This window comes from Pelecanus crispus, chromosome 9 (genome assembly GCF_030463565.1).
Source record: "Pelecanus crispus isolate bPelCri1 chromosome 9, bPelCri1.pri, whole genome shotgun sequence".
Lineage (NCBI taxonomy): Eukaryota > Metazoa > Chordata > Aves > Pelecaniformes > Pelecanidae > Pelecanus > Pelecanus crispus.
The window spans coordinates 11892881-11920543 of record NC_134651.1 but is presented as its reverse complement, the minus strand read 5'-3'; the positions used below and the strand labels follow the sequence as shown (position 1 = coordinate 11920543).

Here is a 27663-nt window from a genome sequence, read left to right as displayed (position 1 = left end):
GGAGGGATCAGCCTCACCACACTGAGCACTTGTGCGCCGGGTTCATGGGTGAGTTCTTGGGGCAGTGGAAAACCCGTCCGAACTCCTCAAACTGCGAGACACTGCCCAGGACCCTGCCAGGAGAGGGGGGCAACTCAGAGCTGGGCACCCCCTGCCCCCCCGCCCCACTGCTGCCATGCACCTGCTCGCCCCAGCAGCACCCCATCCCCTGCCCCATGGATGCCTTACCAGAGCCTTCCGGTGCCATGCTGGTGCCCACCCCACTTTGCACAGCACTGCCAGATGCGGGGAAGGCTGGCACGCACCCACCCACGCACCGTGCTCCCCCTTTTTGGGGCCAGCTGGTACCTGTAGTGCTCCGGGGCGTGCTTGTCCGTCAGCACCTGCAGGTAGATGGACTGGGATCGCCGCTTGATGCACCAGTTCTGCGGGGGAGAAAGGTTCCCATGGGTGAGCTGGATGGGGCACTCTGGTCCCGGCACCCACCAGGGCACAATGGCCCTTCTTACTGCTGGGGGGCTAGGGCAGTGATGCCATGGTTGTGTTTGTTATTGTAGGGTCTCCCAGGACTCTGTGTATGCGGTATAGATGGGTTGGGAGAGCATAGGGGTATGTTTGTTATTGTAGGGTCTCCTAGGAGAGCGGGCTGCCTGGCTGTAGGGTCTCATGGTCATGTGTATTTATTACTGTGGGGTCTCTGGAGGTGATGGTGGGAGCACATGTTTGTTATGTAGGGTCCCCAGGAGCAGCGGGGCTGTGTGGGGTGCTCCTGGCAGGGCTGAGCCCCGTGACCTGAGCTCAGAACCTGCTGATGGAGCCAAGCCTGGCTCCTGGCCATGGGCACGGGTCCGGCACAGTTTTTGCCCCATCCCTTGGGGCCACTGGCCCCACACTGGGTGACCCCCCCGTGACCCGGTACGTGCCACAAGTAGGGAGGGCAGGGGCTCACCTGGGCGAAGGCGATGAAGAAGAGCTGGTCGTGGGTGTATTTCAGGTGGTGCAGGGGGTGCTCAGGGCCATGCTCCCGCACCCACTTCTGATAGGCCTGGAGAACAAGGGGTGCCCTCAGCACAGCCTGGGTGCCCCCCAAACCTGCCCCAAGCCTCCCCTGAGAGCCCCCCAGCAACCAGCAAGGTGGATCAGGCCTGCTCCCCACTGCAGGGAGCAAGGCGGGGCTGGGGGGGGGGGGGGGGGGGGGTCTCCCGCCCCCGCAGTGGGGATGGCATCAGCAGCTGCCCCATGGCCCTGCTGGGGCTGTGACACCCCAGGGTGGGGGGACACTTACATAGTAGGCGAGTTTGAGCCCCCCCATGTCAGCAATGTTCTCCCCCAGCGTGTGTTTGCCATTCACCTGCCGAGAGAGACATGGAGTGAGTGGAGATTCCCCCCAGCCCCCCAGCCAGGCATCCCCATACCCCCACCCTGGCACCGAGGCTGTGCCTCAGTTTCCACCACCCAGTGCCCTGAGGAATTTCCCAGCTGAGCTGTGATGAGTTGTCGGGTCTCAGGGCTGGGCAGGGCAGAGCCACACTCTCCTGTGGGCCCAGAGCAGCGGGGACCCCCCCCTGTGGGGCAGTCTGTGCCCAGCCATCGCCCAGCCAGTGAGGGACTCACCCGCTGGTTGTAGACAGTGAAGTTATCGTAGAGGTTGACGATACACTGTGCCTTCTTCAGGAACTTGCTGTACGACCGCTCCGTCCACCAGTGCACCAGGTTCCCGTGCCGGTCATACTGTCCCCCTGCCGAGGCAACCGCCACTACGGGTAGTCCCGAGGGACCCGGGGGTCCTGCCCCCACCCTGCCTGGCTGCCCCCCGCCCCCCCTTCTCCCGCCCCAGCATGGGGTGGAGGGTCACTCACCCCAGTCATCGTAGCCATGGGTCAGCTCATGCCCGATGATGGTGCCGATCCCCCCATAGTTCAGAGACCTGTTGCGGGGGGAGCAGAGGTGAGAGAGTGGAGGGCATGGGGATGGCAGTGACCCCAGCACCTGACACCCCCCATACCCTGCCCTGGCGTCCCCCACCCGTGCCGCTGTCCCCAGCCCCATACCCTGCCCTGGCACCCCCCACCGTGCCCCAGCCCCACACTCACTGCGGGAACTCGGGGTCGTAGAGGGTGGGCTGCAGGATGCCAGCGGGGAACACTGGGGACACAGGAGAGCACTGCAGTTGGGGGGGCCACCCTGTCCCGTGCCCACCTGCAGCATCACCTGGCACCAGGTGACACTGCACCGAGCCCTCCACCTTGGGCCCTCCCCACACCCCCCGCCTTGGGGGGCTGAGCCCTGCGGGCCGGGCGATGCCTCACCCATCTGGTTCTTGTTGGGCAGGTAGTAGGCGTTCAGCGCCTGGGGAGGCAGCAGCCACCTGCAAGGAAAGACAGTGGTGCCAGGCTGTGGGGGCACCGGGGGACACAGAAATGCCACCCCCTTGGACAGCTCGGGGGACAGGGGGGCATTCCTGGCTTGCCCTGTGCCCTCCTGCCTACACCCCATGCGGTGCAACCAGGCATGGGGACAGGGGGCATCGGTGGGGCCATGCTGTGCCCCTCATGCTCCCCCCCCCAGGGCAAGGGGATACCCACGCAGACTTGTCCACCTCCTGCCGGATCTTCTTCACCGAGAGCCTGATGCCAAAGGCGATGCTGTTGAGGATGTTCTTGAAGTAGGTCTTCTCGTCCACCTCGAACTGGGGGGGCACAGCCACATCAGGGGGATGCCAGCCCCAAGAGCTGGGAGCAGGGCTGGGGTGTCCTCCCACCCCCGTGAGCCTTGGGGACTGAGGGTGTGGGGTTGTGGCCATGGGCTAGGTGTGGCCCGAGTGTGTCCTCATGTCCTGTTCTGTGTGCCCACGTGGGTAGCTGCATATCCGTCACCTCCATGGGGTCCCTGGGCCACTCAGGGTTAGGGGCACCCCCAACCCTTGCTGAGGATGGGGTTGAGCTCTGGGGGGTGCAATGTGCGGAAGGGGACATCATCTGAGACCCCAGGGAGAGCATGGCACTGCCTGTGTGGCTGTGGCTGTGCGACTGGTGGGCACAATGAGCTACCAGGAGGTGGCTTGTTTTGGGGTGGCATCTCCCCACCCTGGTCTCCACAGACCCTGAGGCAGATGTGGGGACTACCTCCCCCCTCCACATGCCCATGCCCCCGTGTGGCCCTGGGCCACCCCTTGCCTCATACTCCTTGTCAATGGCCTCCGGCTTCAGCAGGAAATCGGGGTACCCGATCATAACCATCAGGTACCGGAGCTGCAGGCAAAGTGAGTGGCAGGGTCAGGCCCCCATTCCCTGTGCCCCCAGGCCATGGTGGAGGCAAGGACAGGGGTCCATGCTGGCGGCCACTACCTTGGCCCTGGCCGCTCTCCGCGTCTCCTCGTCCATCCAGTCCAGCTCATCCAGGCGCTGGTCCAGGATGTATTTGATGTCCTCCACCAGCTGCTGTACCTATGGTGGGTCACCGCGGGCACTGGCATGGCATCCTCAGCACCCCTCACCCTGCCAGCCATTCCTCAGGGGGGTGTCAGGTGGTAGGCACCTCGGCAAGGGGACAGGAGGGACACGGTGGCTTCATGCCCACATGCTTCACCTACCTTGACTTTGCTGGCAGAGGAGAAGTGCTCCTCAACGAAGAGGGCACCCAGGGCCATGCCGAAGTGCTTGTTGGCCTGGCTCAGGCAGATCTTGCCCAGCTCAAGCTGCTTCTCGTTGCCTTCCATCTCCTTGGAGAGCTCGTGGATGGCGTCACGGAACGGGGTGGAGAGGTGCTCGCTCAGCACCACGACGATGCGCCACAGCATGTAGTTGTGAAGGATCCTGGGGGGGAAGGATCAGGCCCCCCCACTGGGCACGTCCCCAGGCATGTGGGGAGGGTGCAGAGCATGCACTAGGGTGGGGACACCCCTGCTTGGGGACCAGGCAGGCCATGGGGGTGACCATGTCCTGTGGGGCCCTGGGGATGAGCTGCCACTGTGTTCCTCTCTGCTGTGTGATGAGTCTGGTGACCTCTAGCCTGGGGGGGTCTCAGCAGGTGGCCGGGCACAACCAGGGTGCTGTGCGGCCCGGCCCACGACAAGTGCCCTCTCCCAGGGGCTTTCCCAGGAGTCCCTCTGCCCAGCCTGGCCTCCCCCGGATGGGGGTGATGGGCGGCGGGACCAGCCACAGCCACCCTGTGCCCACCCACCCCTTTGCCAACTCCCTGCCAGGCTGGGGAAGGTGCTGGGGCACAGGGGCTGCCAGCCCCCCTCACCTGCTGGGCGTCACGCGGATGAGGTCAGACACCTTGTGCATGTAGTCAGTGGCCAGCAGCACCACCTCCTCCTCCTCTGAGAAGTTGTCATGGAAGATGCGATCCAGCAAGCGCTTCCACTTGAGCTGCCAGGGTGGGCACCGTCGGGGGGGCAAGGGACCCACCCCCTCCATGCCACCACATAGGAGACCCCCTCCAGGCTTTCCAGCCTCCCACCACCCTTTCCCACCCAGGAATGCGCAAGTGGACTTATATGGGGGGGCAGCGAGGACATTTCTGGGGACACCAGGGTATTGTGCTGGGGCTTGTGCTGTCTTACCCAGGGTGCAGGCTGGCCCTGAGGACATGGGAAGGGCAGCAAGAGGGAACATGAGGCAGGAGGACAGGGACAGTGTGGGGCACAGGGCAACTGCGGGATACGGGGTGGCAGGCTGGGCACCAGGGTACTCACTGTGGGGGTGATGCGCTGCAGCTCACCCAGAGTCACTTTGTGGTACATGCTGCTGACGTCCCTCCGCACGTCATCGTACTCGGACACCGTGATCTGCACGAGGTGGGCATGGCTGTCACCATCCCACTGCCCACCTTGGGGGTGGCACAGGGATGGGGCACAGGTCTGGAGCAAGAGGGGCTGCTGACCCACAACCCTCCCAGCTTGCTGCCCCAGGAACCCTCTGCTGCCAGTGGGGTCCTGAGGGCTGGGTCTGGAGTCCTCAAGGAGTTGGGGTACACAAGGGCTGGGTATAGGGGTCCCCCAGGGCTGGGCATGGGGTCCTCAAGGTTCTGGAGTGTTTCCCAAGGACCAGACACAGGGCTCCCCAAGGGCTGGAGTGGTTGTCCCAAAGGCTGGGACTGGGGGTTCCCAAGATGTTGGGGCTGGGGTCCCTGAAGATCTGCCATGGGGTCCTCAAGGGGCTGGGATCCTCATGGGCCAGGCATGATGGTCCCCAAGGGCTGGGAGTGGAGGTTCCCAAGGGGATGGAGATGGGTCTCTAAGGACCAGGCATGGAGGTCCCAAAAGATCTGGGACTGGGGTGCCCAAGGGCTGGGCAGGAGCACCCCAAAGCCCAGGGCAGGCATCCCCCTCACATTTGCGAGGTACTGCTCCAGTTGCAGGATCTCCTGGGCCTTCTGCTCCACATGCTCGGCCCCCAGGAGGGTGAGCAGCCGCTCCATGAACACCCGGTATGCAGCCAGGATCTGTGCCAAGGGAAGGGACATTGAGAGCCACCCCACAGGCACCCTGGCCCCAGAACTGCCAACAGTGTGGTGCCCTCCATCTGCCACCCATGCTGGTCCATCTCCTGGTGTCCCCATGCCTGCAGCATCAGTGCCCCCCGCCTCACCTTCTCGCTCTCCTCATCCTGCCCCAGGTAGAGGGTCCGTTCAGGTAGTGTCAGCCCGTCCTGGTCGATCTGGGGAGAGATGGGGGCAGTGGGGGGGGGGGGCTGTGTTGGGCAAGGTGCACCCCCAGCCTGCCCTGGTAAAGGACCCCCTGCCTCCCCCATATTGCAGGGTGCCCCGGCAGCTGTGGGGTGGCAACATGGTAGGTCAGCCCGGGGCATGGGCAGATCCTGTGCCTCAGTTTCCCTCCTGCTGGAAGGTGCCAGAGCTGCAGCGGGCAGCGTGCAATGGACTGGGAGCACTGGGCACAAGGCAGGCCTCTGCTCCGTGGCCTGACTTCTGTGGCCCCAGAGACAGCCCCGTGCCTGCCCCATGGTGGCCCCACAGCTGGCCCCGCTCCTGTGCTGCAGCCTGTCCCATGGGGAGCTGCATGGATGAGCCATGCTGCATGGACACCCCCCCTTCACCCCCCCCAACCACCCCACATCCTGTAGCCACAGGAACAGCCTCTAACACACACACCTGAGCACGCTTGCACATATGTGTATATATGTACACACATACAAATGTATCTGTAACTCACTGATCATGACACACACACACACACACCCCCCCCCCATGCATGCTCACCCCCTCACACCCCATGCATGCACCATCTAGTTTACCCCCTCCATACACACACGCACACACACACGCAACCCCCGTGTCCCACCCCGCCAGCCCCCCCCCTCCACGTGCACAGCCGCAGCGCTGCCCCACACACCCACAGGCACCCCCAGCCTTTTTCCCCCCTCCCCAGTCACCCACACACACACATATTTTGGTTTCCCACAAAGGCGCTGCCACACGTACAGACCTCACCCCCACACACACACACTCCTGTCACGCTCACACCATCACACACCCGCTCTCAACCCCTCCACACACCCTGACACCCCCCCCACCCCAAGCCCTGACCCCCGGCCCTGGGTGTCACACCCGTCTCCCCCCCACGCCCGACCTGTCACACCCGCACACCCCTGCACCCTCCCGCTCAGCCCCGCCACCCACCCGCCCCTTTCCCTGTGACACACGCTCCCTCTAGTGTACACACGCGCGGCCCGGCAGCACGGCCCTGCTGCTCCCTGGCCTCTCACACCCACTCACACTCACACTCACACTCACACTCACACTCACCCCCCACCCCTCCCCCCCACCCCTCGGCCCCAGGGAACGGGGAGGCTGCATCCCCATCACTGTGTCCCCCCCCGGTGCCCCCGCCATCCCCAACACCTCATCCCCACCATGCCATCACCATGGTCACTCCCCCCATGCCCACCATGTCCCTGCTGTACCCACCCCCATGTCCCCACTGTGCCATCACCGTGTCCCCAGTGCTGTGCCATCCACCATGGCCCGCCCCCCTGCCCATCACCGTGCCCACCATGGCATCCCCACCACGCCATTGCCATGTCCCCCCTGTGCCAACCACCACACTCCCACATGCAGCAAGGGTGCTTGGGGCTTGGCCACCCAGACAAAGCCCACCCATGCCCCGGTGGCCCCACACAGTGAGGGACACAGGCTGGCAGGGGCGGGGAAGGCTGACAAAGCCATGGCCAACTACCTGCGGGGCCAGCGGGCATCCCCCTGTCACCTCCTAGGGTTTGGCCCCTGCGTGCAGATGGCAGCCAGGATGTCAAGGTGAGGGGCTTGGCCACTGGCGTTATGGAGACTCTGGTGCCCCGCCATCCCCAGCACCCAGGTGGGCAGCACCACCTCACTCTCTACATCCCCCTGCCCGTGTCCCCTTGCCCACATCCTGGAGGTGCCACCCTCACCCCAGGGAAGCCTGAGACCAGGGTCCCACGATGGGGAGAAGGGGGGGTTCCCAGGGACAGGGGCTGTCCCCAACCCGGCCGCCTGCTGCAGCCAAACCCACACACCAGGCAGGCACCCAGTGCCACCGTGACAAGGACGGTGTCACTGGGGGGGTGTCACCAGCACAGGTGGGTGGCTGGGGGGGGACAGCCCCGGGGGCAGGGTGCCCTCACCCGGATGACGTAGCGGGAGGTGTTCCTCTCGTCCAGGCTGACGGTGAGGGAGAAGAGCACGGCGGCACTGTAGACCCCCTGTGTCTTGTAGAGCAGCTCGTTGAGGTCCCCGCCCGGGGGGGCGTCCCAGCCGCCGCACTCCCCGATGACCTCCAGCATGGGCCGTGGGCCCAGCCGATCAATCTCAGCCCGGTCCAGGCACGAGCGGAAAAACTCCTTGACCTTCCTCTCGGCTGAGGTCGGGGCTTGGCGCCGCACAGGGCGGCTCAGCAGCGCCCGCAGCTTGGCCTCGTTCTGCTCGGCGATGGCCCCGATAGTGCCGTACACCAGCTTGTCCTCAGGAATGCCGTGCCGCCGGAGCCAGCCACCGCAGGCGAAGGAGTAGAAGTCCTGGCAGGGGTCGATGGTGGCATCCATGTTGGCGCTGAGGAAGCGGGACGCCCGCAGGAAGGCCTTCTTCTCCTGGCACCCCTCCAGGCAGTAGCTGTCCCCTTCGGCCGCCAGGTACTTGAGGACCAACATGCACGTCAAGATGACGCAGAGCCCCGCAGCGAACACCAGCCCTGAGAGCAGGCAGACCTCCCGGCGGCTCCAGCGCGGCAGCCCCCCACGGCGTTTCTTGGCCCCGGTGCCCAGCTGGAGAGCGAAGCCGTTGGGCAGGGTACCGCTCTGGTACTTGCTCACATACTTCACCTCCTGAAACTCGTCATAGTGGGCCGTCAATGAGTAGGTCTTCTCCATGGCCGGGGATGGGGTTCCCCGCAGGCAGCGCGGATGTGGGGGGCTCAGGGCAGGTGGGGGGCAGGCTTGGGCACCCCACAGTTCATGCTGGAGTGGCTCCTGCTGCGGGGAGGTGGTGGAGGGTGCCCGGGTGAGTCAGGAAGCTCCTGGAAAAGGCAGAGGAGGTGGCTGAGGGGGGGATTTGGGAGGAGCAAGGTGGGGGGGGGGGGAAATTGCTTCTTGCTGTCACCACCTGCGTCGCCATCCCTGCCTGTGTGCCCCGTTGGTGGCACTGGGACTGGCCCCAGTGCCAGGAGCTCGGCGGCAGCTCTACCCCATGGCTGTGCCCTCTGCCAGCCCCTCTGGTGACAGGGCAGGGTCCTGCCTGCACAATCCCAGGCAGGTTTCAGCCCCTGGCACAGCTCCATCCCACACACCCTGTGCCCACCCAGCATATCAGGGAAAGCACCCACGCCGGGTGGACGTCCGGGGTGGCCCAGTGAGCCCATCCTCACGCTGCACCATGAGAGCCCTTCCTGCCTGGGGCGGGGGGGCACAGGGTTGCTGGTCCCTCTGGGTGGGGTATGGAGAGGGGGGTGAGCAGCTTGGGGAAGAGGGGCTTTGGGAAGATTTGAGGGGTTTTGGGGGAGATTTGCAGGGGAAAGCATTGGTTTGGCGTGTCACGGGTTGGGTCAGGTTGTGTGGCCCTGCGTCAGGTTGCATCGCGTTGCACTGTGGCGCATGGCGTGGTGTTGCATTGTGTTGGGTTGGGTCGTGGTGCGCCGTGTTGCATTGCGTTGTGTCAAATTGTGGTGCGGCGCGTGATGTGTGCGCAAAGTTAATTCCAGCTTGGGGGGGAGCCCTGGACCCTACGGACATCTCACAGCAGCCCCACCACCACCGCCATCCACCCAACCCCTCTCTGCTGGCTGGTGCCCCATGGGCAGGGGTGTCTAGCAGGGGTGCTATGCTGGGGAGGAGGGGGTCTGCCCATGGGGAAAGGAGGGTGGGGGCATAGATGGGTTGGGGGGGGGTTCAAAAGGGGACCCCCAATCCTCGCTCAGTGCAGAATGGCATCCAGATTTGCAGGTGGGGAAGGACAGGCTGGGGACAAAGAGCCGGTTGGGAGGTGGCCAGTATCCCCGCGGCGGGGGCCCCCAAGCCCCGCGGCCCCCACTCCCTCCACAACTTGGGCAAAGTTGTGCCCCGGCGCCGCAGCCTGGCGGTGCCCGTGCCGAGGAGCTGCCGCCGTCGCCGCCGGAAAGTTTACGGGGCCGGCAGCGGGCACGGTGCGGTGCAGCGGGGCGCGGCGGGGCCGGGGGGTGCCCGGGATGCTGGGGGGATGCTACCCCTGATGCCGCCCAGGATGCTCGGGGGTGCTCGGGGGACGCTGCCCAGGATTCACGGGGGATGCTGCCCGGGATACCCGGAGGATGCTGCCCAGGATGCTCGGGAGGTGCTTGCCGGGATGCTCGGGAGATGCTCGGGAGGTGCTCGCCGGGATGATGCCCGTGGTGCTCGGGGGATGCTCGAGAGTTGCTCGGGGGGATGCCCGACGTTTGCTCGAGGGATGCTCGGGAAGTGCTGCCCGGGATATTCGGGGGATGCTCGCGGGGTGCTCGCCGGCAGGCTCGGGGAGTGGTCCCCGGGCTGCTCGGGGGGTGCTCACCGGGCTGCTCACCGAGGTACTCGGGGGATGCTCGCGGGATGTTCCCTGGGATGCTGCCCGGGATGTCGGCGGGTGCTCGGGGGTCGCTCACCGCTGGCTCGCCGAGACACTTGGGGGATGCTCCCGGGATGCTCGGGGGACGCTGCCCAGGATGCTCGGGGACGCTGCCCGGGGTGCTCGGGGGCGCTGCCCGGGGTCCTCGGGGGGGTGCTCGGGGGTGCTCACCGGCTTGCTGGGGGGATGTCAGCAGGCTGCCCGGGGCTGTGGCGGGCCGGCCCCGCGCTGCCCGTCCGGCTGCGCGCCCCGCGCTCCGCTCCGCGCCCCGCGCCGCGGCTGGCGGAGCGGCGGGGCCGGAGGGAGGCAGCGGGGCGGGGAGGGGGTGGCGTCTCCAGCCCGGCTCTCCCGCAGGCCAGGCTCCATTAACGAGATTATTATGCAAATGGAGCAGCCCTGTGCCACCCGCCAGCCTTACCTCATCCCCACCGGCTAGGAGGCAGGGCAGGGGGGGGTCCCCCGGCCCCCCCACTCCGGAGGGCTGGCACAGGGCTGGCAGTGCCACTCTGCCTGGCATCGTCCCGTTCGGGGACCCTGCTGCCACCCCCCGGCAGCCCGGCACCCAGGAGGGGCACGGGTGGGCACAGCCGACGGCCTGTGCCAAGAGCATCCCGGAGGCTCGGCATCCCTCCACCGTGCCCGGGCACCCTGGGGGGCCCGGCCTGTCCTGCCAGGGTGGGTGCAAGGGGGAAGGGCCGTGGGTGGGCAGGAGATGGAGCCCGGGAGGCTCCGAGTGAGAGGGTGGGCACAGGGGGTGGCGGGGGGTGGCACGGGGAGGGGGCCATGAACTCACACACACACACACACACACACTCAAAGGTCCGGGAATATTAAACTGCATTGCAGATAAATCCCCAACATAAATATCGTGAGCTGCTCTGCCACGGGGGGGCCCAGCAAGGAGATTTATAGCCCAGCAATTCCCACCGCCCGCAGCGGCCCCCTGCAGCAGTTACATACCCCGGCCCTGCGCAGCCATTCTGCCTGCCGTGCTCAGGGGTGTCCTGCCACCCTCGCCTGCCACTTCTGCACAGCCCTGGGTGGTCAAAGAGGGCCCTGGGTCTTCCTGGGTGCTGGGGTGGGAGCCCCAGGCAGCACACACTGGGTGCTGTGCCACACGCAGCACAGGAACCATGCTTGGCATGGGACGGGTGGCTCAGCTGGCGTGAGACACACTGTCTTGTCCAGTGGGCACCGTGGGCTGGCCCCAGGCACAGCCCTTGCTGCCTGGGGTGGCTGAGGCTGTGCTTTCGGGTGCCAGGGTGCTGGGCAGGGCCTGGGCAAGGTGCCTACTGCAGCACTGAGATGTGCAACAGCACACGCACAGGTAGTGGCACACGTGCATCACATGTACACCCATGCACACCGACACGCACCACTACACACACACGCACTGCTGTCCAGCTCCCATTACAGGCACACATACCCTGGCATGCTCACACACATACTTGGGCGTTGCAGCAAAGCTTTCCTGGGGCACACACCAGGGCAGAGGGGCTCTGTGAATCCCACCAGAGAGATGTCCCCAGCTTGGGCACTCTGACCGGCTGGGCACCACCAACCCCAGTGGGGTGCAAGGGCACCTGGACGCCAGCTGCTTCATGGGTGGGCACGGGGTGCTCAGCCCTGCCGCTCACCTGGGGGGCTGGCTGGAGGGTGGGGGCATAGGGCTGGGTGCCTGCACTTACCCAGCCCCAAGACCCGCTTGGCACCTTGGTGGGAGTATGATGGATGCACACAGGAGGCGGGGGGGGGCTGGCATTATTAACAGCCCTGGGTATTGCTCCAACAGGGCTGTAAAAATTAAAGGCGTGTGGATATAAAATAATGGATAAATCTGAGCCGGCCGCAGAGCGCTGCGGTGTCCCACGGGAGTTGGCATCGCAAGAAGCCGGGGTAGGGCAGGTGCAGGACAGGCACCTGCATGTAGATTCGGGGGTTCAGGCAGCACCTGCACCCATGTCCAAGTGCTGTCTCCCCCCAAAAATCTCTGCCAAGTGCCCCAAGGGGACGCATGGGCAGTGCCAACCTGCGGAGCTGGCGCTGCGAGGCAAGTTGCTGCTCCTGAAGCTGGGATAGAACGAAAAGAGGTTGTGCCTTTGCAGACAGGGCTGTGGGAGCAGGGCTGTTGCTCTGGGATGCCCACAAGTGCTGCCCAGCCCACGCACCCCCAGCAGCAGGATCTGTGCCCCGGTGCCAATACACCCAGGCATGACCAGGCTGGTGTGACCCCGGGGTCCTGCCCATCCTGCAGCCCACAGCTCCGACCCAGAGCAGGGCCTGGGGCAGCACCCACCTCGCCAGGCCCGCTCCGCCCTGCCCGTCCCATGGGCCACCCCGCCGGCATCCTCATTTTCCCCAAGATTAGCCGCGGCGCGGGAGCCGCCGCACACCGCCAGCAGGTGACAAATAAGATTTTTCCACTCTCCCGAGCACCCGGCATGGGTCTGTCATTGAAAATGCAAAGCAGCTCACCCGCCCTCCCCTCCGCCAGCCCCTCGGTGCTGAGCACCCGGCCAGCCAAACTCCCCCACCATCACCGCTGGACCCCCCCCCACTGCACCCACTGCTCCCCCTTGGCAGTGCTGAGGTGCTGGGCACGGTGCCTTCATGCCCAGTGGGACAGGTTCCCTGGGGGTTTCTTAGAGGGATGGTAGTTTGAGGGTGTCAACCTGTGTGGGCAGCATGGCCTCACAGTGCCCTTTGGGTGCACCCACGTGCCTGGTGCTGTGAGTGGGAGAGTGGGGCACAGGGGGGCATCCCTTCCACACTGGGTATGTGCACCCTACCAGGAGCTGCTTGCCTTCGAGGGGGGGTGCCAGGCTCTGATGCGGGCACACGGTGGGCTCACCCTAGTGGTAGGGGATGAGGGTTTGTCCCTCATAGGAAACATTTGGCCCAAGATGTGCCTGCTGGGGTGGGCATCACCCCACAAACCCCACCCCGAGGGACCCCATCCCCAGCACCCAAGGTGGGGGAAGGATGGGAGGACTCCACCTCACAGCTGGGTGCATGCACCCAGCACCCACAACGCTCACCCCTGGACCGAGCCCTCCCAAACCCCTCAGTCACCCCAAACCCCTCATTCCCCCCCAACCCTAAGCACCCATTACCCACCACACCCCCAGCCCTGAGCCAGCCGCCTCCCCAGCAGCCCCCGGCCCTGCTCCCCCCCACCGCCACCGCGTCTCCCCTCTGCTATTGTCAGAGGGTTGCCTCTGCCTCTGTCTGCGAAATTAATTCGGAGGTGGAGAGGGAGAATTATGTAAAGTGTGGTTATTCTGGAGCGGCGGGGGAAGCGCGGCTGATGGCAAAGTGCCTTTTTGTGTGTTTAATATGCATTTTTTTTCCAGTGGTGCATTTTCAGGCGGGTAATTTGCTGTCTTTTCAGACCCCGATCAGTATCATTTCTCCGGCAATGACAGCTTTTATTTGCACTGAAATGAATGCTGCAAAATTTCCAAGAAATAGCCGAGGCCCCGTTGGCTGCCCAACCCCGCGGGGCCGGGGCACGGGCACCCGCTGGCGCCTGGCCCCTTGCAGCCCCCCGGCTAGCCCCTGCCTGCGGCCCTGCTCAGTGGCAGTGCCTGGGGGTGCTGGGCACACGCGTGTGCCAGTTTGCATCCCCTGTGTTCACAGGTGTGTGCACACCCATGGCTCCCCGCTCCCCTGAGCCCTGTGTGCACAGCAGCACATCACGCCCGGGGTGGGTATGTAGACACCCCAATGCATGTCCACATATAGACGCCCCTTGTGCACGTATTCACCCCCCCCAGCACAGCACCCCCCACTTCTGTGTGCGCACGCGCACATGCACACACACACTCCCAGTCCATGCATAAACCCCCTTAACACATACACCCCCGCCCCATGCGTACATGCCCCTCCTTGTGTGCTGGGGGGGGGCTCCCCACTTTGTATCCCCCCAGACCTCAGCGCAGCACCCCTGACTCAGGGCACCCAGCCACCAGGATGGTTTGGGGGTCCCCCATGCACCCCTCTTCCACCCAGCCCTTTGGAAAACTGAGGCACAGAGAGGGCAGGCACAGATGGGTGATCTCCCCACAGCCCATCACCTCTCCAGGCACCAGCAGCGATGGGTGGGAGCCTGGAGAAGACGCAGGGTGCGTGTCTGTTTGTCTGCATGTCTGTATGTTAGGAGGGAGGAAGAAATGCTGTTTGTGTAGGTGTGCGCCGTGTGGGCGTTGTGCTCCGGAGCTGCTGTGCCGGAGCTGCTGTGCCGGAGCTGCTGTGCCGGTGTGCGATGCTGCCTTTGCAGCGGCCGTGCACACTGCATGTGCACATCTGGATGTGCACGTGTGCACCCATGTCAGCCCCCTGCCCGTGTCCCAATGCGTGTGACGGTGTGTCTGCAGGGGTGGCGTGGGCACACATGTCCATGCAATGCCTTTTGGGCATCTCCAACTGGGACAACATCCTCACATGCGCTCCCTGTGTGTGCCCAGACACATGTGGCCCAGGGGTGATGAATGGTGTTGGGGTGTGCCCATGCGTGTGCAATGCTGCACCCCTCTACAATGCCATGGGGGGCTGTACGCCCCCGGCCTCGGGTTCCGTACGCCCCCAGCCACGGGTCTGCAGCTGCAGTAGAGCTGGTGCCTGGCACGGCCAAGGTTAACTCTGCTGGAGCCCGTCGGCACGGTGCGGGGAAGCTTTAATTTAATGAAGTGTGAGGCTTTTTATGGGCTTTTAATTACGTGGTGATAATTAACATTATAGGCCGCCGGGTCCCGCTGGTGCCCGGCTGCCCTGTGCCAGCTCCTGCCTGTTTGTAAATAAACCCCATGGGCCGCATGGTGCCCACCCCGGGGCACCCACCTCCTGCAGCAGGGAGCAAAGCCAGCCCGAGCCCCCTGCCCACACGCCAAGGTGGGGATTTGGGTAAAAATTTGGGCACAACCTACCACAAAATGTGGGGTACAAGGGGGCCCCCCTCCATTTTTTCCCCCCAGCAGCACCCAGCCGCCTGGGTTTTTCCAGCCCTCAAGCCGAGCAGAGCTGCCAGCTGGCAGTGCCAGGCTTGGCGAGAGCGGGCACAGGCAGCGGTGCCACACTTGTCGCCCCCACTGGAGCCCGGCCTGGCCTGGAGCAGCCCCCCGTGCTGGGGCTAATAGGAAGCAATCCATCAGGCAGCGCCCAGGCACGCTGCCCGCCTGCCAGGCACCTGATGGATTTATCACCCAGCGCCCAGACAATTTCCTGCCCTCCTCTAATCAGTAAGGTGGGGGGGGCAGGGGGCAATGCCAGCTCCCCCACACAGGTCATTACGGGGAGGTGACAATGCCCCACGAAACAGGTCCCAGAGCAAGGCCAGGGGACCCAGGTGTCCAGCTGACGCCACACCCCCCCCACCCCCATATCATTTTTCCCCTCCCTGGCAGGACCAGGGGCTCAGACCCCATGGAGGGGGGGCTACAGATTAAAGCATCTGGGTGCCCCTCCCACCAGCAGCACTGGGGGTGCCGAGGAAGATCTGGGGTGCCGAGGAAGATCTGGGGTGCCATACCCAGCAGCCATTAGGGCCAGCACCCAGCTGCTCCCCGCCACCACCCAGCCTCACGCAGGGAACCCAGGCATCTGGGCTCCCCTCCCCCACCCCTTCCCATTTAATTTTTCCTAATGAAAGGCAGGGAGGATGGCGGGGAGCCGGGGCACCAAGGTCGAGGCTGCCTTTAATCAATCCCTGCTGCTGGCTGGGTGCCCGGAGGAGCCGGCGGAGGAGAGGCTGGGGGCGGCGGGAGGGAGGAAGCATGGGGAAGGGGGGTGCAGGGTGCAACCAAGGGGCTCCCAGCAGCCAGCTGGGGCACCCAGTGCTTGGCACCCCCCTTGGGACCCCACTATCCCCCACCACCACCTCAAAGAAAAGGCACCGTGAATGCACCGTGCGGCGTGGCCGGCGCCAGGGCTGTGCCCGGATCCTGCCAGGGCAGCTTTAATCCTCCGCAGGAGACAGCTCCCAAAAAACAACCCACGCCCTCCCCCCCGCACCCGGCCACCAACCCCTCCCTGCCCGTCAGGGTGGGGACACCAGGGCTGGGGACACCCCCAGGCTCGGGCTGCTGAAGGCACTGGGCGAAGGAGGGCACAGGGAGCCGGGGGGGAGGCGGGGGGTGAGCTAGAGCTGGGTGCTGGTGACGGCACTCACCCCGTGCACCAGCACGGTGGGGCCCAGCCCGCGGGTGAGCAGCTCCAGCTGGTGCAGGTAGAGCGGGTAGAGGCTGGTGTCGGCCGGGGGCCGCGGCAGGTAGAGGAAGCGCAGGACCGGCGCAGGGCTCTGCTCCAGAACGAGTTTGTTGGCGGCACAGACGTACTCATCCGACACTTGGGTGGCGTTGGCCGGGAAGTTCACGGCCCCTTCCTCCTCTTCCTCCTCCGCCCCGGCGGGCGCCGGCCCCCCCGGGGGTCCCTGTCGGGTTTGCCAGTGCAGGCGGGTGACGGCGTCCCAGGGCACCAGCTGGATCTGGGCCTGGATGCGCAAGTCCTTGAGGAGCTGGCAGAGCTTCTCCTCCTGGGCATGGGGCATGGCACCCGCCTCCACGCAGAGGAAGAGGCGCAGGCGGGCCCGGCGCCAGGCCCGCGCCATGTTGAGGACGCAGGCCATCTGCAGCAGGAAGAGGCTGCAGGTGTCGGCGTAGCGGGCGCTGTCGGGCCGCAGCAGGTTGACGGGCCAGACGTGGATGGCAGGCGGGGGGCTGGCGGCCCGCCGCAGCTCCCAGACCTTGTCCAGGCTCTCCAGCTGCCGGGCCAGCAGGACATTGCGAAGCATCTTCAGGGCGTCAGCCACAATGCCCACGTACTCCCGGGCCGACAGCAGCTTGGGGGCGGTGGGCACCCGCAGCGGGGGGAAGCCCAGGGGGACCTCCTCGCGGGTGCTGGTGAAGGCAGGGTGCCGGGCCAGACCGTCCTGCGGCGCTGCATCATCGTAGAAGCCCAGCACAAGGGTGTTGGGGCGCATCCCGCCTGCCGGAGAGACCACGCCGGCCCGGCTGAGCACAGGTGGAGGGCCCCCACCAGCCCCCCTGGCACTGCAGGTGCCAACAAGCCCCGGCTTGGCTTTGGCATTGCTCACCCTGGTGATTACAGACCCCTCAGCATCACGCACCCAGATGCCTCCAAGACCCAACCTGGCTTTGACATTGTCCACCCGACCCCTCTCCAAGCTCCAACTTGGCTTTGGCGCTGCCCACACCAGGTGTTTCCAACCCCCTTGGTATCACCCACCCAGGTGTCTTCAAGTCCCCCAACATGGCCAACACACAGGTGCCTCCAAGCCCCAACTTGGCTTCAGCATTGCTCACCCCAGATGCCTCCAATCCCCAGCCTGGCATTGCCCACCCACGTGCCTCCAAACCCCCTGGCACTTCTCACCCCACAGGGGCAGCAGGGTGGACCCTCACCCGTGCCCAGACCGGGCACCACTCACCGAGGCCGGAGGTGAAGAGGAGCTGCCGGACACCGTGCCGCACTGAGGGCGCGAGGGTGAGGCTGACGAAGGCCTTGACGTTCAGCTTGTCCACCAAGCTCAGCCACGAGTCCTGCTGAGGCTGCAGCGGGTCCGAGGGCAGCGTGTCTGGGTGGGGAGTGAGAACAGCATCAGGGGGTTGGGTACCCCATACCGGGCGCTCACCCTGGTGTCCCCGCAGCAGCCCCCCTGCAAACCCAGTGCCAACCCCCTTGCCCACCCCAGCACCCACGAGACAGGGAGGGCGGAAGCAGGTGCTTCCAGCCAGAGATATGAAATTATACATAAATATATAAAAAATACCCAGGCAGCCCCATCCCCCCTCCCCAATTTCAGGCCATTAGTCACCATGGCAACGGCGGGGCGGGGGGAAGCAGAGCCGGTGCATCCGCTGAGGCGGGGGACAGCCATGGCTTGTGCCAGGGAGCACACGTGCGCAAACCAACACGCACCGGGGTGCAAACACGCCCAAAGCACGTGGACGCACAGTGGCAGGCGTGAGGTGAGGACGGACACAGGCACACACGTGTGCGAGGCTGTGCCGAGTGTGTGCCCACGCGTGTGCTTGGTGTGCACAGGCGCTGACCCCTGCACTCAGGGGCCCAGAGCAGCCTGGGTGGCACATGCCACATGTACACACCAGCACCAACATGTGCAGGAGCCCCATGTGCCCGTGTAGGGATGAAGACTTGAGCACATGCGTGGGCAAGCATGCAGGACGTGTGCAAGCACACATGTGCATAGGAGGCGTGGGACAGACACAAGCCACCTACATCCCCCACACCGTGCCAAGCCCAAGGTGCCACACGTGTGCCCAAAGCAGTAATATTCCCCAACTACGCCCACCCTTCCCAGCCAGAAGCTGGGCAGTGGTGGCACCTCATGGACTCTGGGAGCCCCCCAGCACCACAGCAAGGGGCAGAGACCACCAGCGCTGGGGACAGGGCAGACACTCACCCAAGTCCTGCAGCTCAACGTGGCCCAAGACATAGAGACCGCTCTTCTTGAGGTCGTTGACGAAGTCAATGAGGCGGGCACTGCCCCGTGGGTTCTGCACCATCAGCAGTATCTGTGGGCGCCAGAACTTGACGTGGTCCTTCCGCACATCCAGCATCAGCAGGTACTTCCGCACCTGGAGGGAGAGAGGGAGGGCAGCAGGTGAGCAACCCTCCTTCCTTCAGCGAACCACCCATGAGGACACGCTGCCCAGGATGGAGCTGCCATGGGAACACCATCTTGGGGACACCAGATCGCCACCCCATGAGGGGACAGCAGAGGAGGACAGGGCTCACCTGGTGGAAGATGAGGGCCTGGCTGATGTAGCCCCAGGTGCTGCTGGGCGAGAGGTAGTGGAGGGCAAGGAGGAGGAGGAGGAGGAAGCCCAGGCTTGCTGAGGCCGACACAGGGCTGATGAGGAACATCATGACGCAGCAGCCCGCAATGCCCAGCAGGCATGTGTGCCAGCTGAAGTACCGGAAGGTGGGCCTGGAGCAGGGAGAAGGGGACACCCACTACTGTGTGACCCCCATGCCAGCTGCAAGGTGGGCACAGCAAGGGGGGGCTGCACCAAGATGCCAACCAGCCACCCCCAGTGAACCCCACTGTGCCAGGCCAGGGCATGTCAGGCACCCCAGATGCCTGCAGGAGAGGGCACAGAGGGGAGATGGTACCTCCCAGGGCATCAGGCAGCCCCTCGCTGCCAGCCCCTGGCAAACAGGAATAATGATGCTTATGGGGCTGGCACTGCCCTGGCATGGCCGGGGGGCCAGGTAGTGTCAGGCAGCGCGTGGCAGCGCCGGCGGCCACGGAGCCCGCTCAGCCTGGCACAGGGAGGCGGAGGCGGGGAGGCAAGAAGCTGTTATTTTCTCTAATTGTTGTTTTTCCTGAAAGGTAATTAAAATCCTTTTCCGCTGCGCTTGATGGAGACCTTGGGGAGGGGGGGAGCACCAGATGTGGGGTGGGGACCGTCACCACCCACCCCAGCAGCCTCCCCTCCAGGCACTGATCCTGCCTCATCCGTGCCTGGCCAAGGGAGCAGCTGGGGGGGACCAAGCCCCAGCCTGGCACAGACACTAACTCTCCCTTGGGAATGGGGTGCTCTGGGAGACCCCCTGGGCAGTGCTACCCAGCCCTGCTCGGGCACCGCCTCTGTCCCACCTGGGAGACTCTCCCTGCTTTGCAGGCACAGCACCCTGCACCGAGGGCAGCAGGCATCACCCAAGAGGGAGATGAGGCCACCCTGCCATGCCCTTCCAGATTTGGACAGCCCTGCCAGGCCAACCCTGTGCCAGAGTACCCCACAACCCTGCCCCAGGCTGGGGCCTGGGGCTGCCTGCCACGCACACTCCTCCTTCCTGGAAGATCTTCTCCATCCCCCAACCCAGGATCCCCCTCCCTCCCCCTTCCCTGTTAGTTTAATTAGCGCTAATGGAAAGTGGGCTCCATCACCGCTTGGCAAGCTGCCCGGGGGATGCCGGGCGGGCACAGGCTATAAATTACCTCCAGAAAGCCTAAGGGGAGGGGGCGGGTGGTACCCGGTGGTGCTGGATTTATCTGTACCCACTCAGCAAAGCGGTGCCAGCGTGTGGGGACTGTGCCAAGCCAGTGCCACACCGGGACCTGGCCTCTTCTCCCTCCCGAGGGATAGAGGTATCTTTGCCCTCCTCAATGCCCAGGAGAGGGCTGCGCAGCATCTCTGCCCCTTGGAGGGACAGAGGGCACAGGGGTGGCAGGGGAACCACAGACAGACAGATGGACAGACGGGTGCCTGCCCAGCATCTGAGTGCAGCCTCCCTCCCCTCTGCCAGCAGGTACCTGAAGTTGGGGGCTGATGCCCACTCCAGCGCCAGGCAAGCCAGGTTGACGGTGGCATAAACCAGGAGGAAGAAGGTGGTCACAACCCCAGCGATGGTGTTGAGCTTCCCAGAGAAGAGCACCAGCTGCAGAGAGCACAGGGTGGGGGGCACAGGGTGAACACCCCCCCTGGAATGGCACTCCTGGCCTGCACCCAAGCCAGCCCTGCTGAGCCTGGGTCATGCCACGGCGGCGTGCCAGGAAAGAGTATGGGCAGTGCCACGCAGGCACAAATCACTGCCCCTGACTGTGACTTATCCTTCATTTATGGGCTCAGGGAGGGGAGGGCAGAGCCACAGCAGGACACATGGGGCAGGGGGATATCCAGGGGCAGGGGGACATGCCAGGCTCCATGACACCCAACCCAGGCGCCAACCCACCTTCACCTGGCAGAGCTGGGAAAGGAGCATCACTGGCAAACTCACCTGTACCACCAGCCAGGAGAGGATCACTGCCATCACGGGGTTCCCACTTGCAGACGTCTTCTTGGCCAGCGCCAGCGCCCGGCCTGCGGACAGAGCAGGGAGGTTGGGCTGGGGCACCCAGGTGAGCACCAACAGGCTCGGCCACCAGCCAAGAGTCCTGTCCCCGCCCTGAGTGCTGAGGTGCGGGCAAACGCCAGGGCACGCAGGTGACCCAAGTGGGTACAGGCCAACCCATAAAACATCACCCCACACCAGCAGGAGGGTTCCCTGGTGCCAGGGCTGGTCCCTGGCAGGAAAAACCTCCTGGGTGGGATCTGGCAGGTGCCAGCGTGCTGCGGGCACTCACCGAAGAGATCATCCCGGGCCAGCGCATAGAGGATGCGGGACGCCCCGATGAGGTTGCTCATGGCCGCGGAGAGGGTGGCAGCATAGATGCCCACTGTGACCAGGGGTGGGAAGATACTGATGTCACGCAGGAAGCCGTAGTCTTTCTGCAGGAGGGTCCTGGAGAGGGACACGTACATGCTGGCACCTGCTCGGCTCGGGCCAGCATGCCCTGGCACTGCGCTCACCCTGGCATGATGGCCGTGGCGAGGGGATGGGTGGCTGTACCTGCTGCAGGTGGCACACATGAGGAAAGCCAGCAGGTTGTAGACAAGGTAGGTGAAGAGCACGGCAGAGATGGTGCCCCGTGGGATGGAGTAGCTTGGGCGCTTCAGGTCCCCTGTGGGCAGGAGCAGGCAGCGTTAGTGCCCACAGGAACAGCATCCCCCTACTTTCCTCCAGCCTCAGCTCCCGCTCCCGGTGCCACCCAGCCCAGCACACCCTGCCCGTACCTGACATGTTGGAGCCTGCCATGATGCCGGTGCAGCCATTGAACATCACCGCGAAGACGGAGCTGAAGCTCATCATCTGCCCGGTGGTGTAGTCCACTCCATACCCACCTGCAGGACACACGGGCACAGGCTGTGATGGGCTGTCCAGGGAGGCATAGCCCCACCATATACCCTCTCCTCGATGTCTCCATACACAAACCACGGGATAAACCACCCCATAGCACCTGTTCTGTGCCCGCAAACCCCCCACACCCTCTGGTGAGCCCCTGAGGATGTGGAGGTGCCAGTGTCCCCCCTCCCCGGGGCACGGGTGCCATGGTGGGCACAGTGGACAGGGTGGGGAGAGCCGCTCCTCACCGCCCAGGTTGTCTCGCAGGGTGGCGAGCGAGAAGCCGGTGAAGGAGCCGTTCTCAGTCTCGGAGCCATTGAAATGGGGTAGGCGGATGGGCACCCAAATGGGCCGCATGGCGAAGAAGCTGACAAGGATGGTGCCCAGGACACCCGCGACGATGAGGAAGATGAGGAAGGTAGCCTTGGCATAGATGGAGGCGCCCACGAGGCACACGAGGAGGCAGAGGGCCAGCAGCACGGTGCCGTAGAGCAGCTCATACCAGTAGCTCTGGGGGAGGATGTGGACGCCTGTGCCCACTTTTTGCCCTGGGCAGAGACAAGCCAGGATCAGTGGGGCTCGGAGGGGGCATCACTGGGAGCTGAGAGCCACTGGTGTTGTGCCAGGCATGACGGGCACCAACTCACCAGCCAGAGGGCTGGGCGAGCCGTGCCAGCTATGCCGGCCATGGTGCTTGGCATGCCTGGCAGGATGCTAGGGCTACTCAGGTAAGGGACACCCGCTGTCCCCTGCCACCACACACAGGCATACTCACCAGGCGGGATCCCAAAGCTGTCCACCACCGCCTCCACCAGCCCCAGCACGTAGAGAGCACTGCCACACACGTTGGCCAGGAAAAACATGATCCCGATGCTGCCCCCAAACTCCGGGCCCAGGGCACGGCTGATCATATCTTACTCAAGTCAAGGGAAGGTGCCAGCAGCCCAAACCACCATCGGATGCCCCTACCCCTCCCTCCCAGGCCAGGGGGGTCACATCCCCTGAGGCCACTGGGTGGTCACCCGTTTTTGGCCCACATGCCCTGCCCCGGCAGCACCCTCAGCAAAGGATACAGTAGGCTCCTCCGGCATCCAGCGCCCCGTTGGTGGCAATGGCACACACGGACAGCACTGTCATGCCAATGATGAAGTACGCCACCGCGAACATGGCCAGGGCTTGGTACAACCCGGCATGGCCCACCACGAACCCTGCCAAGGACTGGGCCATTAGCTGGCCATGGACCACCCCCAGCCAGGGTCCCCAGGCACAGCCAATCCCCAGACCTCATCCTCACCGAGGCACGCAGGCTGCTCCCGCCCCCCTGCCCACAGCTCCCCCCAGACATGCCACCCCCTTCCCTGCCAGGGTGGGGATGTCCCCACCCTGGGGTGCTGCCACCTCCCACCCGCAGCAGCACCCAGAGCCAGCCCAGCCAGTGCCCCCCATCTCAGGGCATCTCTTATCTTCCTGCCGTGCCAGGATCAGGCCTGGGCAGCTCAGAGGGGCACACCCAAAAAGTGAACAAACAGGGCAAGGGCTCTGCTCCCCGCCCAGCCCTGGGGCATTACGGGGGGGTGCCAGGACCCCCGTGTCCTGCTGCCACCCTCAGTGTGCAGGGAGTGCCTTGCACCCCAGCTGGGGCACCGGGAGTTGATGGGCTCCCTGCGCGGTTCGCATTGCAGCCCCACTTGCCCGCTGCAAAGCAGGAAGCAAAAGCAGCCGCAGGGCGTCCCTGCCAGCCGGGGCCCTGCTCCCCGCCCTCCCGCCCCGGGGATGGGGCACCCAGAGCCCCCCAAGGCCCTGCCTGGGGTGACGGGAGGCGAGCCCGGCCGGCGGTGCCGCGGGCAGGAAGGGGCTGCCCTCGGCTTCAGGCAGATGCCCTATCTCAGCCGCAAGCCAGGCCGCAGACATGCCCGCGGGCAGCGAGGGGGGTGCCGGGGCACAGCCAGGACACGGGCATCGCAAGGAGCCCTTGGGGAGACAGGCAGGGTTTGGGGGCACCCCCTGTGACCCCTGGAAGGCCGGAGGGTGCCCAAGTGCTAAAAGCGGGGGGGGGGGGGGGGGGGAATAAAGGGGTGCCCCAAAAGCAGCGTGGGGGTAAGCAGGAGGGGCTGCTCACCCTGGAGATCTGGGGGCCATTTGAGGTGTGGGGGAAGTAGGGGGCTGCCGGGGGGAGCCACGGTCTCCCCACAGTGGGACAGTTCCTCTTCCCGGCATCTCCCCTCCCACTCCACCCCGCACTTCCCTTCCAGCCCCACGGCCCCCGGGGTAACGCATCCCCGGGCAGGGGGGGCTGGGGCAGGCGGGGGACCCCAGTACCCGCTGTGGGGTAGGGGTTGGGGGGTCAGAGCCTGCGCGAGGACCCCAAGCAGGGGTTGTGGCAAGGGGGTGAGTGATGGCAGGGGAGAGCTGTGCCCACAGCCCCCAGCTCCGGGGGCACCCAGGCAGGGGAAGGGGCTCAAGGCCACCCCAGGGCCTACCGGGCCCCAGGGCATGCAGCCAGCTCCCGCCCTGGGCTTTCCGTGGGCGGAAAGTGAAAGAGGAAAAGCCTTCCCTGTTCCCGGACGAGGGCAGACACTGCCTGCCCTGGGCCTCTGCCTGCCCCGGGCCGGGCTCGGGCAGCTCCCCCTCACCCCAGCCCGCCAAAGGGCTGCCACCTCCCCCCATCCATGCCCAGCCCACCCCCCTAGTTCTCCCAGGTTGCCCAGAAACTGCCTCATAACCCAAACAGGGAGCGGACCAGGACCCAATCTGTGCCCTCTGAACAGCACAGAGCCAGGGAGCAGCTGGGTGCCTGATGGGGGACTCCAGGGTCCTGCCCTGGGGACACCATGTGGGAACTGGGAGAGAACTGGGGTGCTGTACTGGGGGTGCTGGAGCCCGGCCCTGGGGGATGCCTGGGGAGCAGTGGGGTCCCAGCACTGGGGGATGGATACAAGAGGGCACTGGGATCCCGCTTAGGGAAGGCACCAGGAAGGCACAGGGGTCCTGCCCCAGGGACACTAGGGCTTCACACTGGGGTCCCTTACTGGGGGCACCGAGGTCCCTAACTGGGTTCCCATCCTGTGAATACAGCAGGAGCCCTGGGGCCCCAGGCTGGAGGGGTCAGGAGGGGACACACAGCACCGGGACCCCAGCCTTGGAGGAGATCTGAGGGGGCACTGAAAGGGCACTGGGACTCCAGACTGGGGGGTTCAGGAGAGGACACTGAGGCCCCAGACTGGGGCACCGAGGTGAGCACTGGAGGGGACCACTGGGACTCCAGAGAGGGAGGCTCAGGAGAGGGCACTGGGAGGACACTGGGGACCCAGACTGGGGGAGCTCAGAGGGGAGCACTGGGACGTGAGACCGGGAGGCTGGGGGGGAGCACTGGGAGGGCAAAGGGAGGACACTGGGGCTCCAGACTGAGGCGCTCGGGGGCAGAACGGGGGCTCCGGACTCGGGGGGCTCCGGACACGGGGAGCCTCGGGAGGACACGGGGCCCCAGGCTGGCACAGGGCCCGGACTGGGGGTGTCGGGCAGGGCTGGTGAGTCTCGGGGGGCCCCGGACGGCGGCCGGAGGGGGGGGGGGGGGGGGGGCGCCGCCCGGGGGGGCAGCGGCACTCACCGAGGCGCAGGAAGAGGACGACGCTAAACATGGAGAGCAGCGTGGGCACCACGACGCCCAGGAAGGTGGGCAGCTTGCGGGGGGCGGCGGCGGCGGCGGCGGCCCTGCCGCGGGCGCGCTCCCGGCCCCGCTCCTCCTCGCCCGAGCCGCCGCACAGGCGGTACGTGAGCAGCGCGCTCCGCTCCGAGCTCGCCATGGCCCGGCACGGCACGGCACGGCCCCGGCCCCCGCCGGCCCCGAAACGCGCCCAGCCCCGGCCCCGGTCCCGGCCCCCGCCGGCCCCGCCCGCCGACCCGGGCCCGACCCGCCGGGCCCCGCCCCCGCCCCCGCCCCTCCCATCTGGCCACGCCCCCGGCCCCGCCCCGGCGAATGGGCCACGCCCCGACCTGCCGGGCGGGCCTCGCCCCGCCCCCGGGCCCGCCCAACCACGTAGGCCCCGCCCATCTCGCCGGCTAACCCCGCCCATTTGTTGACCCCGCCCACAGCCCCCCGCCCCTACCCCCCCTTATCACGGCCCCCGGCCCCAAATGCACCCCCATAGGGACCCCCCCACCGCCCCCCCCAGCCCCAGAGGCGTCCTACCCCAACACCCCCATAGTCACCCCCCAGCCCCAGCGTCACCCCGCACCCCGAATCCCCTAAACCCCGGCCCTCCCGGGGTCTCCCCACTCCTGGTACCCGGCACTGCCCCCCCCCCCCGAGACTCACCCCACTCCTCCCGGCACCCCAAAACCGGCCCCCGAGCCCCTGCGTCGCCACACGCCCCCTGCCCCCGACCCCTCATCGGCCGGAGTCACCCCGTGGCCAGCACCCCGACACCGACCCCCGCACCCCCAGGCTGCCCCCCGGGACCCCGGCGCTGCCCCCCCGCCCGGGGCCCGCTCCCCGCGCCCCCCCCCGCCGGTGCCGGCCGGGCTCGGCTGCCCGCGCCAATTACCGGACAATCGGGGCCCGCGGGGGCGCCCCCCCCCCCCCCGTGCCCCCCCCCCGCCGCCGGGGCTGGGAGCTGCCCGGGCCCCGGGGTCCCACTGCCGCCGCCGCCCGGGCCGGCCGAGCGCCTCGCCAATTAGGTTAATGGGGTTGGCACCGGCACCGGGGCCGGGAGGGGCGGGGGGGACACGGTGGGGCCGGGGGCGAACCCCACGCCGGCCTTGGGCACCCGCGGTCCACCCAGCGGTTGACCCCCACGCCGCAAACCCGTGACACGAGTGTGGGGGGGGGGGGGGAATCCGTGCGGGGACGCCGGGGCGGAGCGCGGGACCCGCTCCCCGCGGTGGCATGGCGCCGCGCCCCCCACGCCGCCGTCCCCCGTGGGTCGGAGGCGCAGCGTGCCCCCGCGGTGTCCCCGCGGCCGAGGTGGGAGCCCGGCGGGGCCGGGGCTTTCATCTGCGGCGGGCCCGCGGCCGTGCCAGCGGCGGGCAGCGCCGCGCCTTTCATGTGCCACTGAAGCGGCTTTGTCCGCGCCCCCCTGGCACCATCGGGACCGGGGGGGGCGGGGGGGGAGAGCGGCACGGCCGGGGCTGCGGGCACGGAGCCGTCCCTGCCCCTAATGGGGATGGGGGTGGCGGCACGGGCACCCCGCCGGCCCCTAAATGGGGATGGGGGCACGGGCACCTCCTGCCCCTGTCAGGGACAGGGAGGGGGACGCAGGCACCCCCTAAGGAGGACAGAGACGAGGGCTTGGGCACCCCCTGTCCCCCAATGGATACGGGGACACGGGCACCCCCTGATCTTTACATGGGCATGGGGACATGGGCACCTCCTGCCCCTAACAGGGACAGAGAGGGGGGCACGGGCACCCCCTGCGCCCCAAAGAAGAGATGGGGATGCGGCTGCACCCCGCCCCACCAAAGGAGCTGAGGCCAGGCCCAGGGGCGCAGGAGGATGGCAGCGGGGGCAGGAGGGCGGTGTGGGGACCCCAAAAGTGCAGGGCCAATGACAAGCCACACTGTAGACACTGGGGGCACCCCCTCCAGCTGGGCAGGCGAGTGTGGTCCCCCTGTCCCTGGGGCCAAAGCTGCCCCCCCAGACCCTGGCACACTACCCACTTACTGCCCGCCGCCGAAAAGCCAGAGGTCCCCCTGTCCCTGGGGCCAAAGCTGCCCCCCCCAGACCCCGCACACTACCCACTTACTGCCCGCCGCCGAAAAGCCAGAGGCAGCCGCTGCCCCGGCCCCACCTGCCCCCCCCCCCCCGCAGCGTCCCCCCGGGGCGCGTCCCCTCTCCTGCACCCCAGGCGAGGAACGGCCTTTAAGTGTGGACACGGGGTGCTGGGGGGCACC

General features: G+C 66.4%; 2 protein-coding genes across 3 annotated transcripts; both read right to left on the bottom strand.

Annotated features, from left to right (window-relative positions):
- Window positions 1-13: 13 nt before the first annotated feature.
- On the bottom strand, window positions 14-8366 carry ECEL1 (endothelin converting enzyme like 1). Of its 2 annotated transcripts, none has more exons than XM_075716605.1 (17): window positions 7626-8366; window positions 5595-5663; window positions 5338-5448; window positions 4700-4792; window positions 4249-4373; window positions 3593-3815; window positions 3348-3446; window positions 3177-3251; window positions 2586-2689; window positions 2310-2368; window positions 2094-2145; window positions 1860-1927; window positions 1615-1739; window positions 1286-1351; window positions 950-1045; window positions 349-425; window positions 14-113 (listed from the first exon to the last, which is right to left on the bottom strand). In XM_075716605.1, the coding sequence occupies exons 1-17, from the start codon at window positions 8364-8366 to the stop codon at window positions 14-16; spliced, it is 2283 nt and encodes a 760-aa protein (XP_075572720.1). The 2 variants fall into 2 exon arrangements, with proteins under 2 accessions (XP_075572720.1, XP_075572721.1); XM_075716606.1 differs by having other exon boundaries at window positions 2592-2689.
- A 7838-nt stretch (window positions 8367-16204) lies between these two features.
- Window positions 16205-25577, bottom strand: SLC12A9 (solute carrier family 12 member 9). Its single transcript, XM_075716585.1, has 13 exons — window positions 25382-25577; window positions 22848-22982; window positions 22550-22687; window positions 22023-22322; window positions 21666-21773; window positions 21442-21553; window positions 21176-21333; window positions 20830-20912; window positions 20366-20490; window positions 18844-19036; window positions 18509-18683; window positions 17513-17659; window positions 16205-17049 (listed from the first exon to the last, which is right to left on the bottom strand). The coding sequence occupies exons 1-13, from the start codon at window positions 25575-25577 to the stop codon at window positions 16205-16207; spliced, it is 2715 nt and encodes a 904-aa protein (XP_075572700.1).
- Between the last annotated feature and the right edge of the window lie 2086 nt (window positions 25578-27663).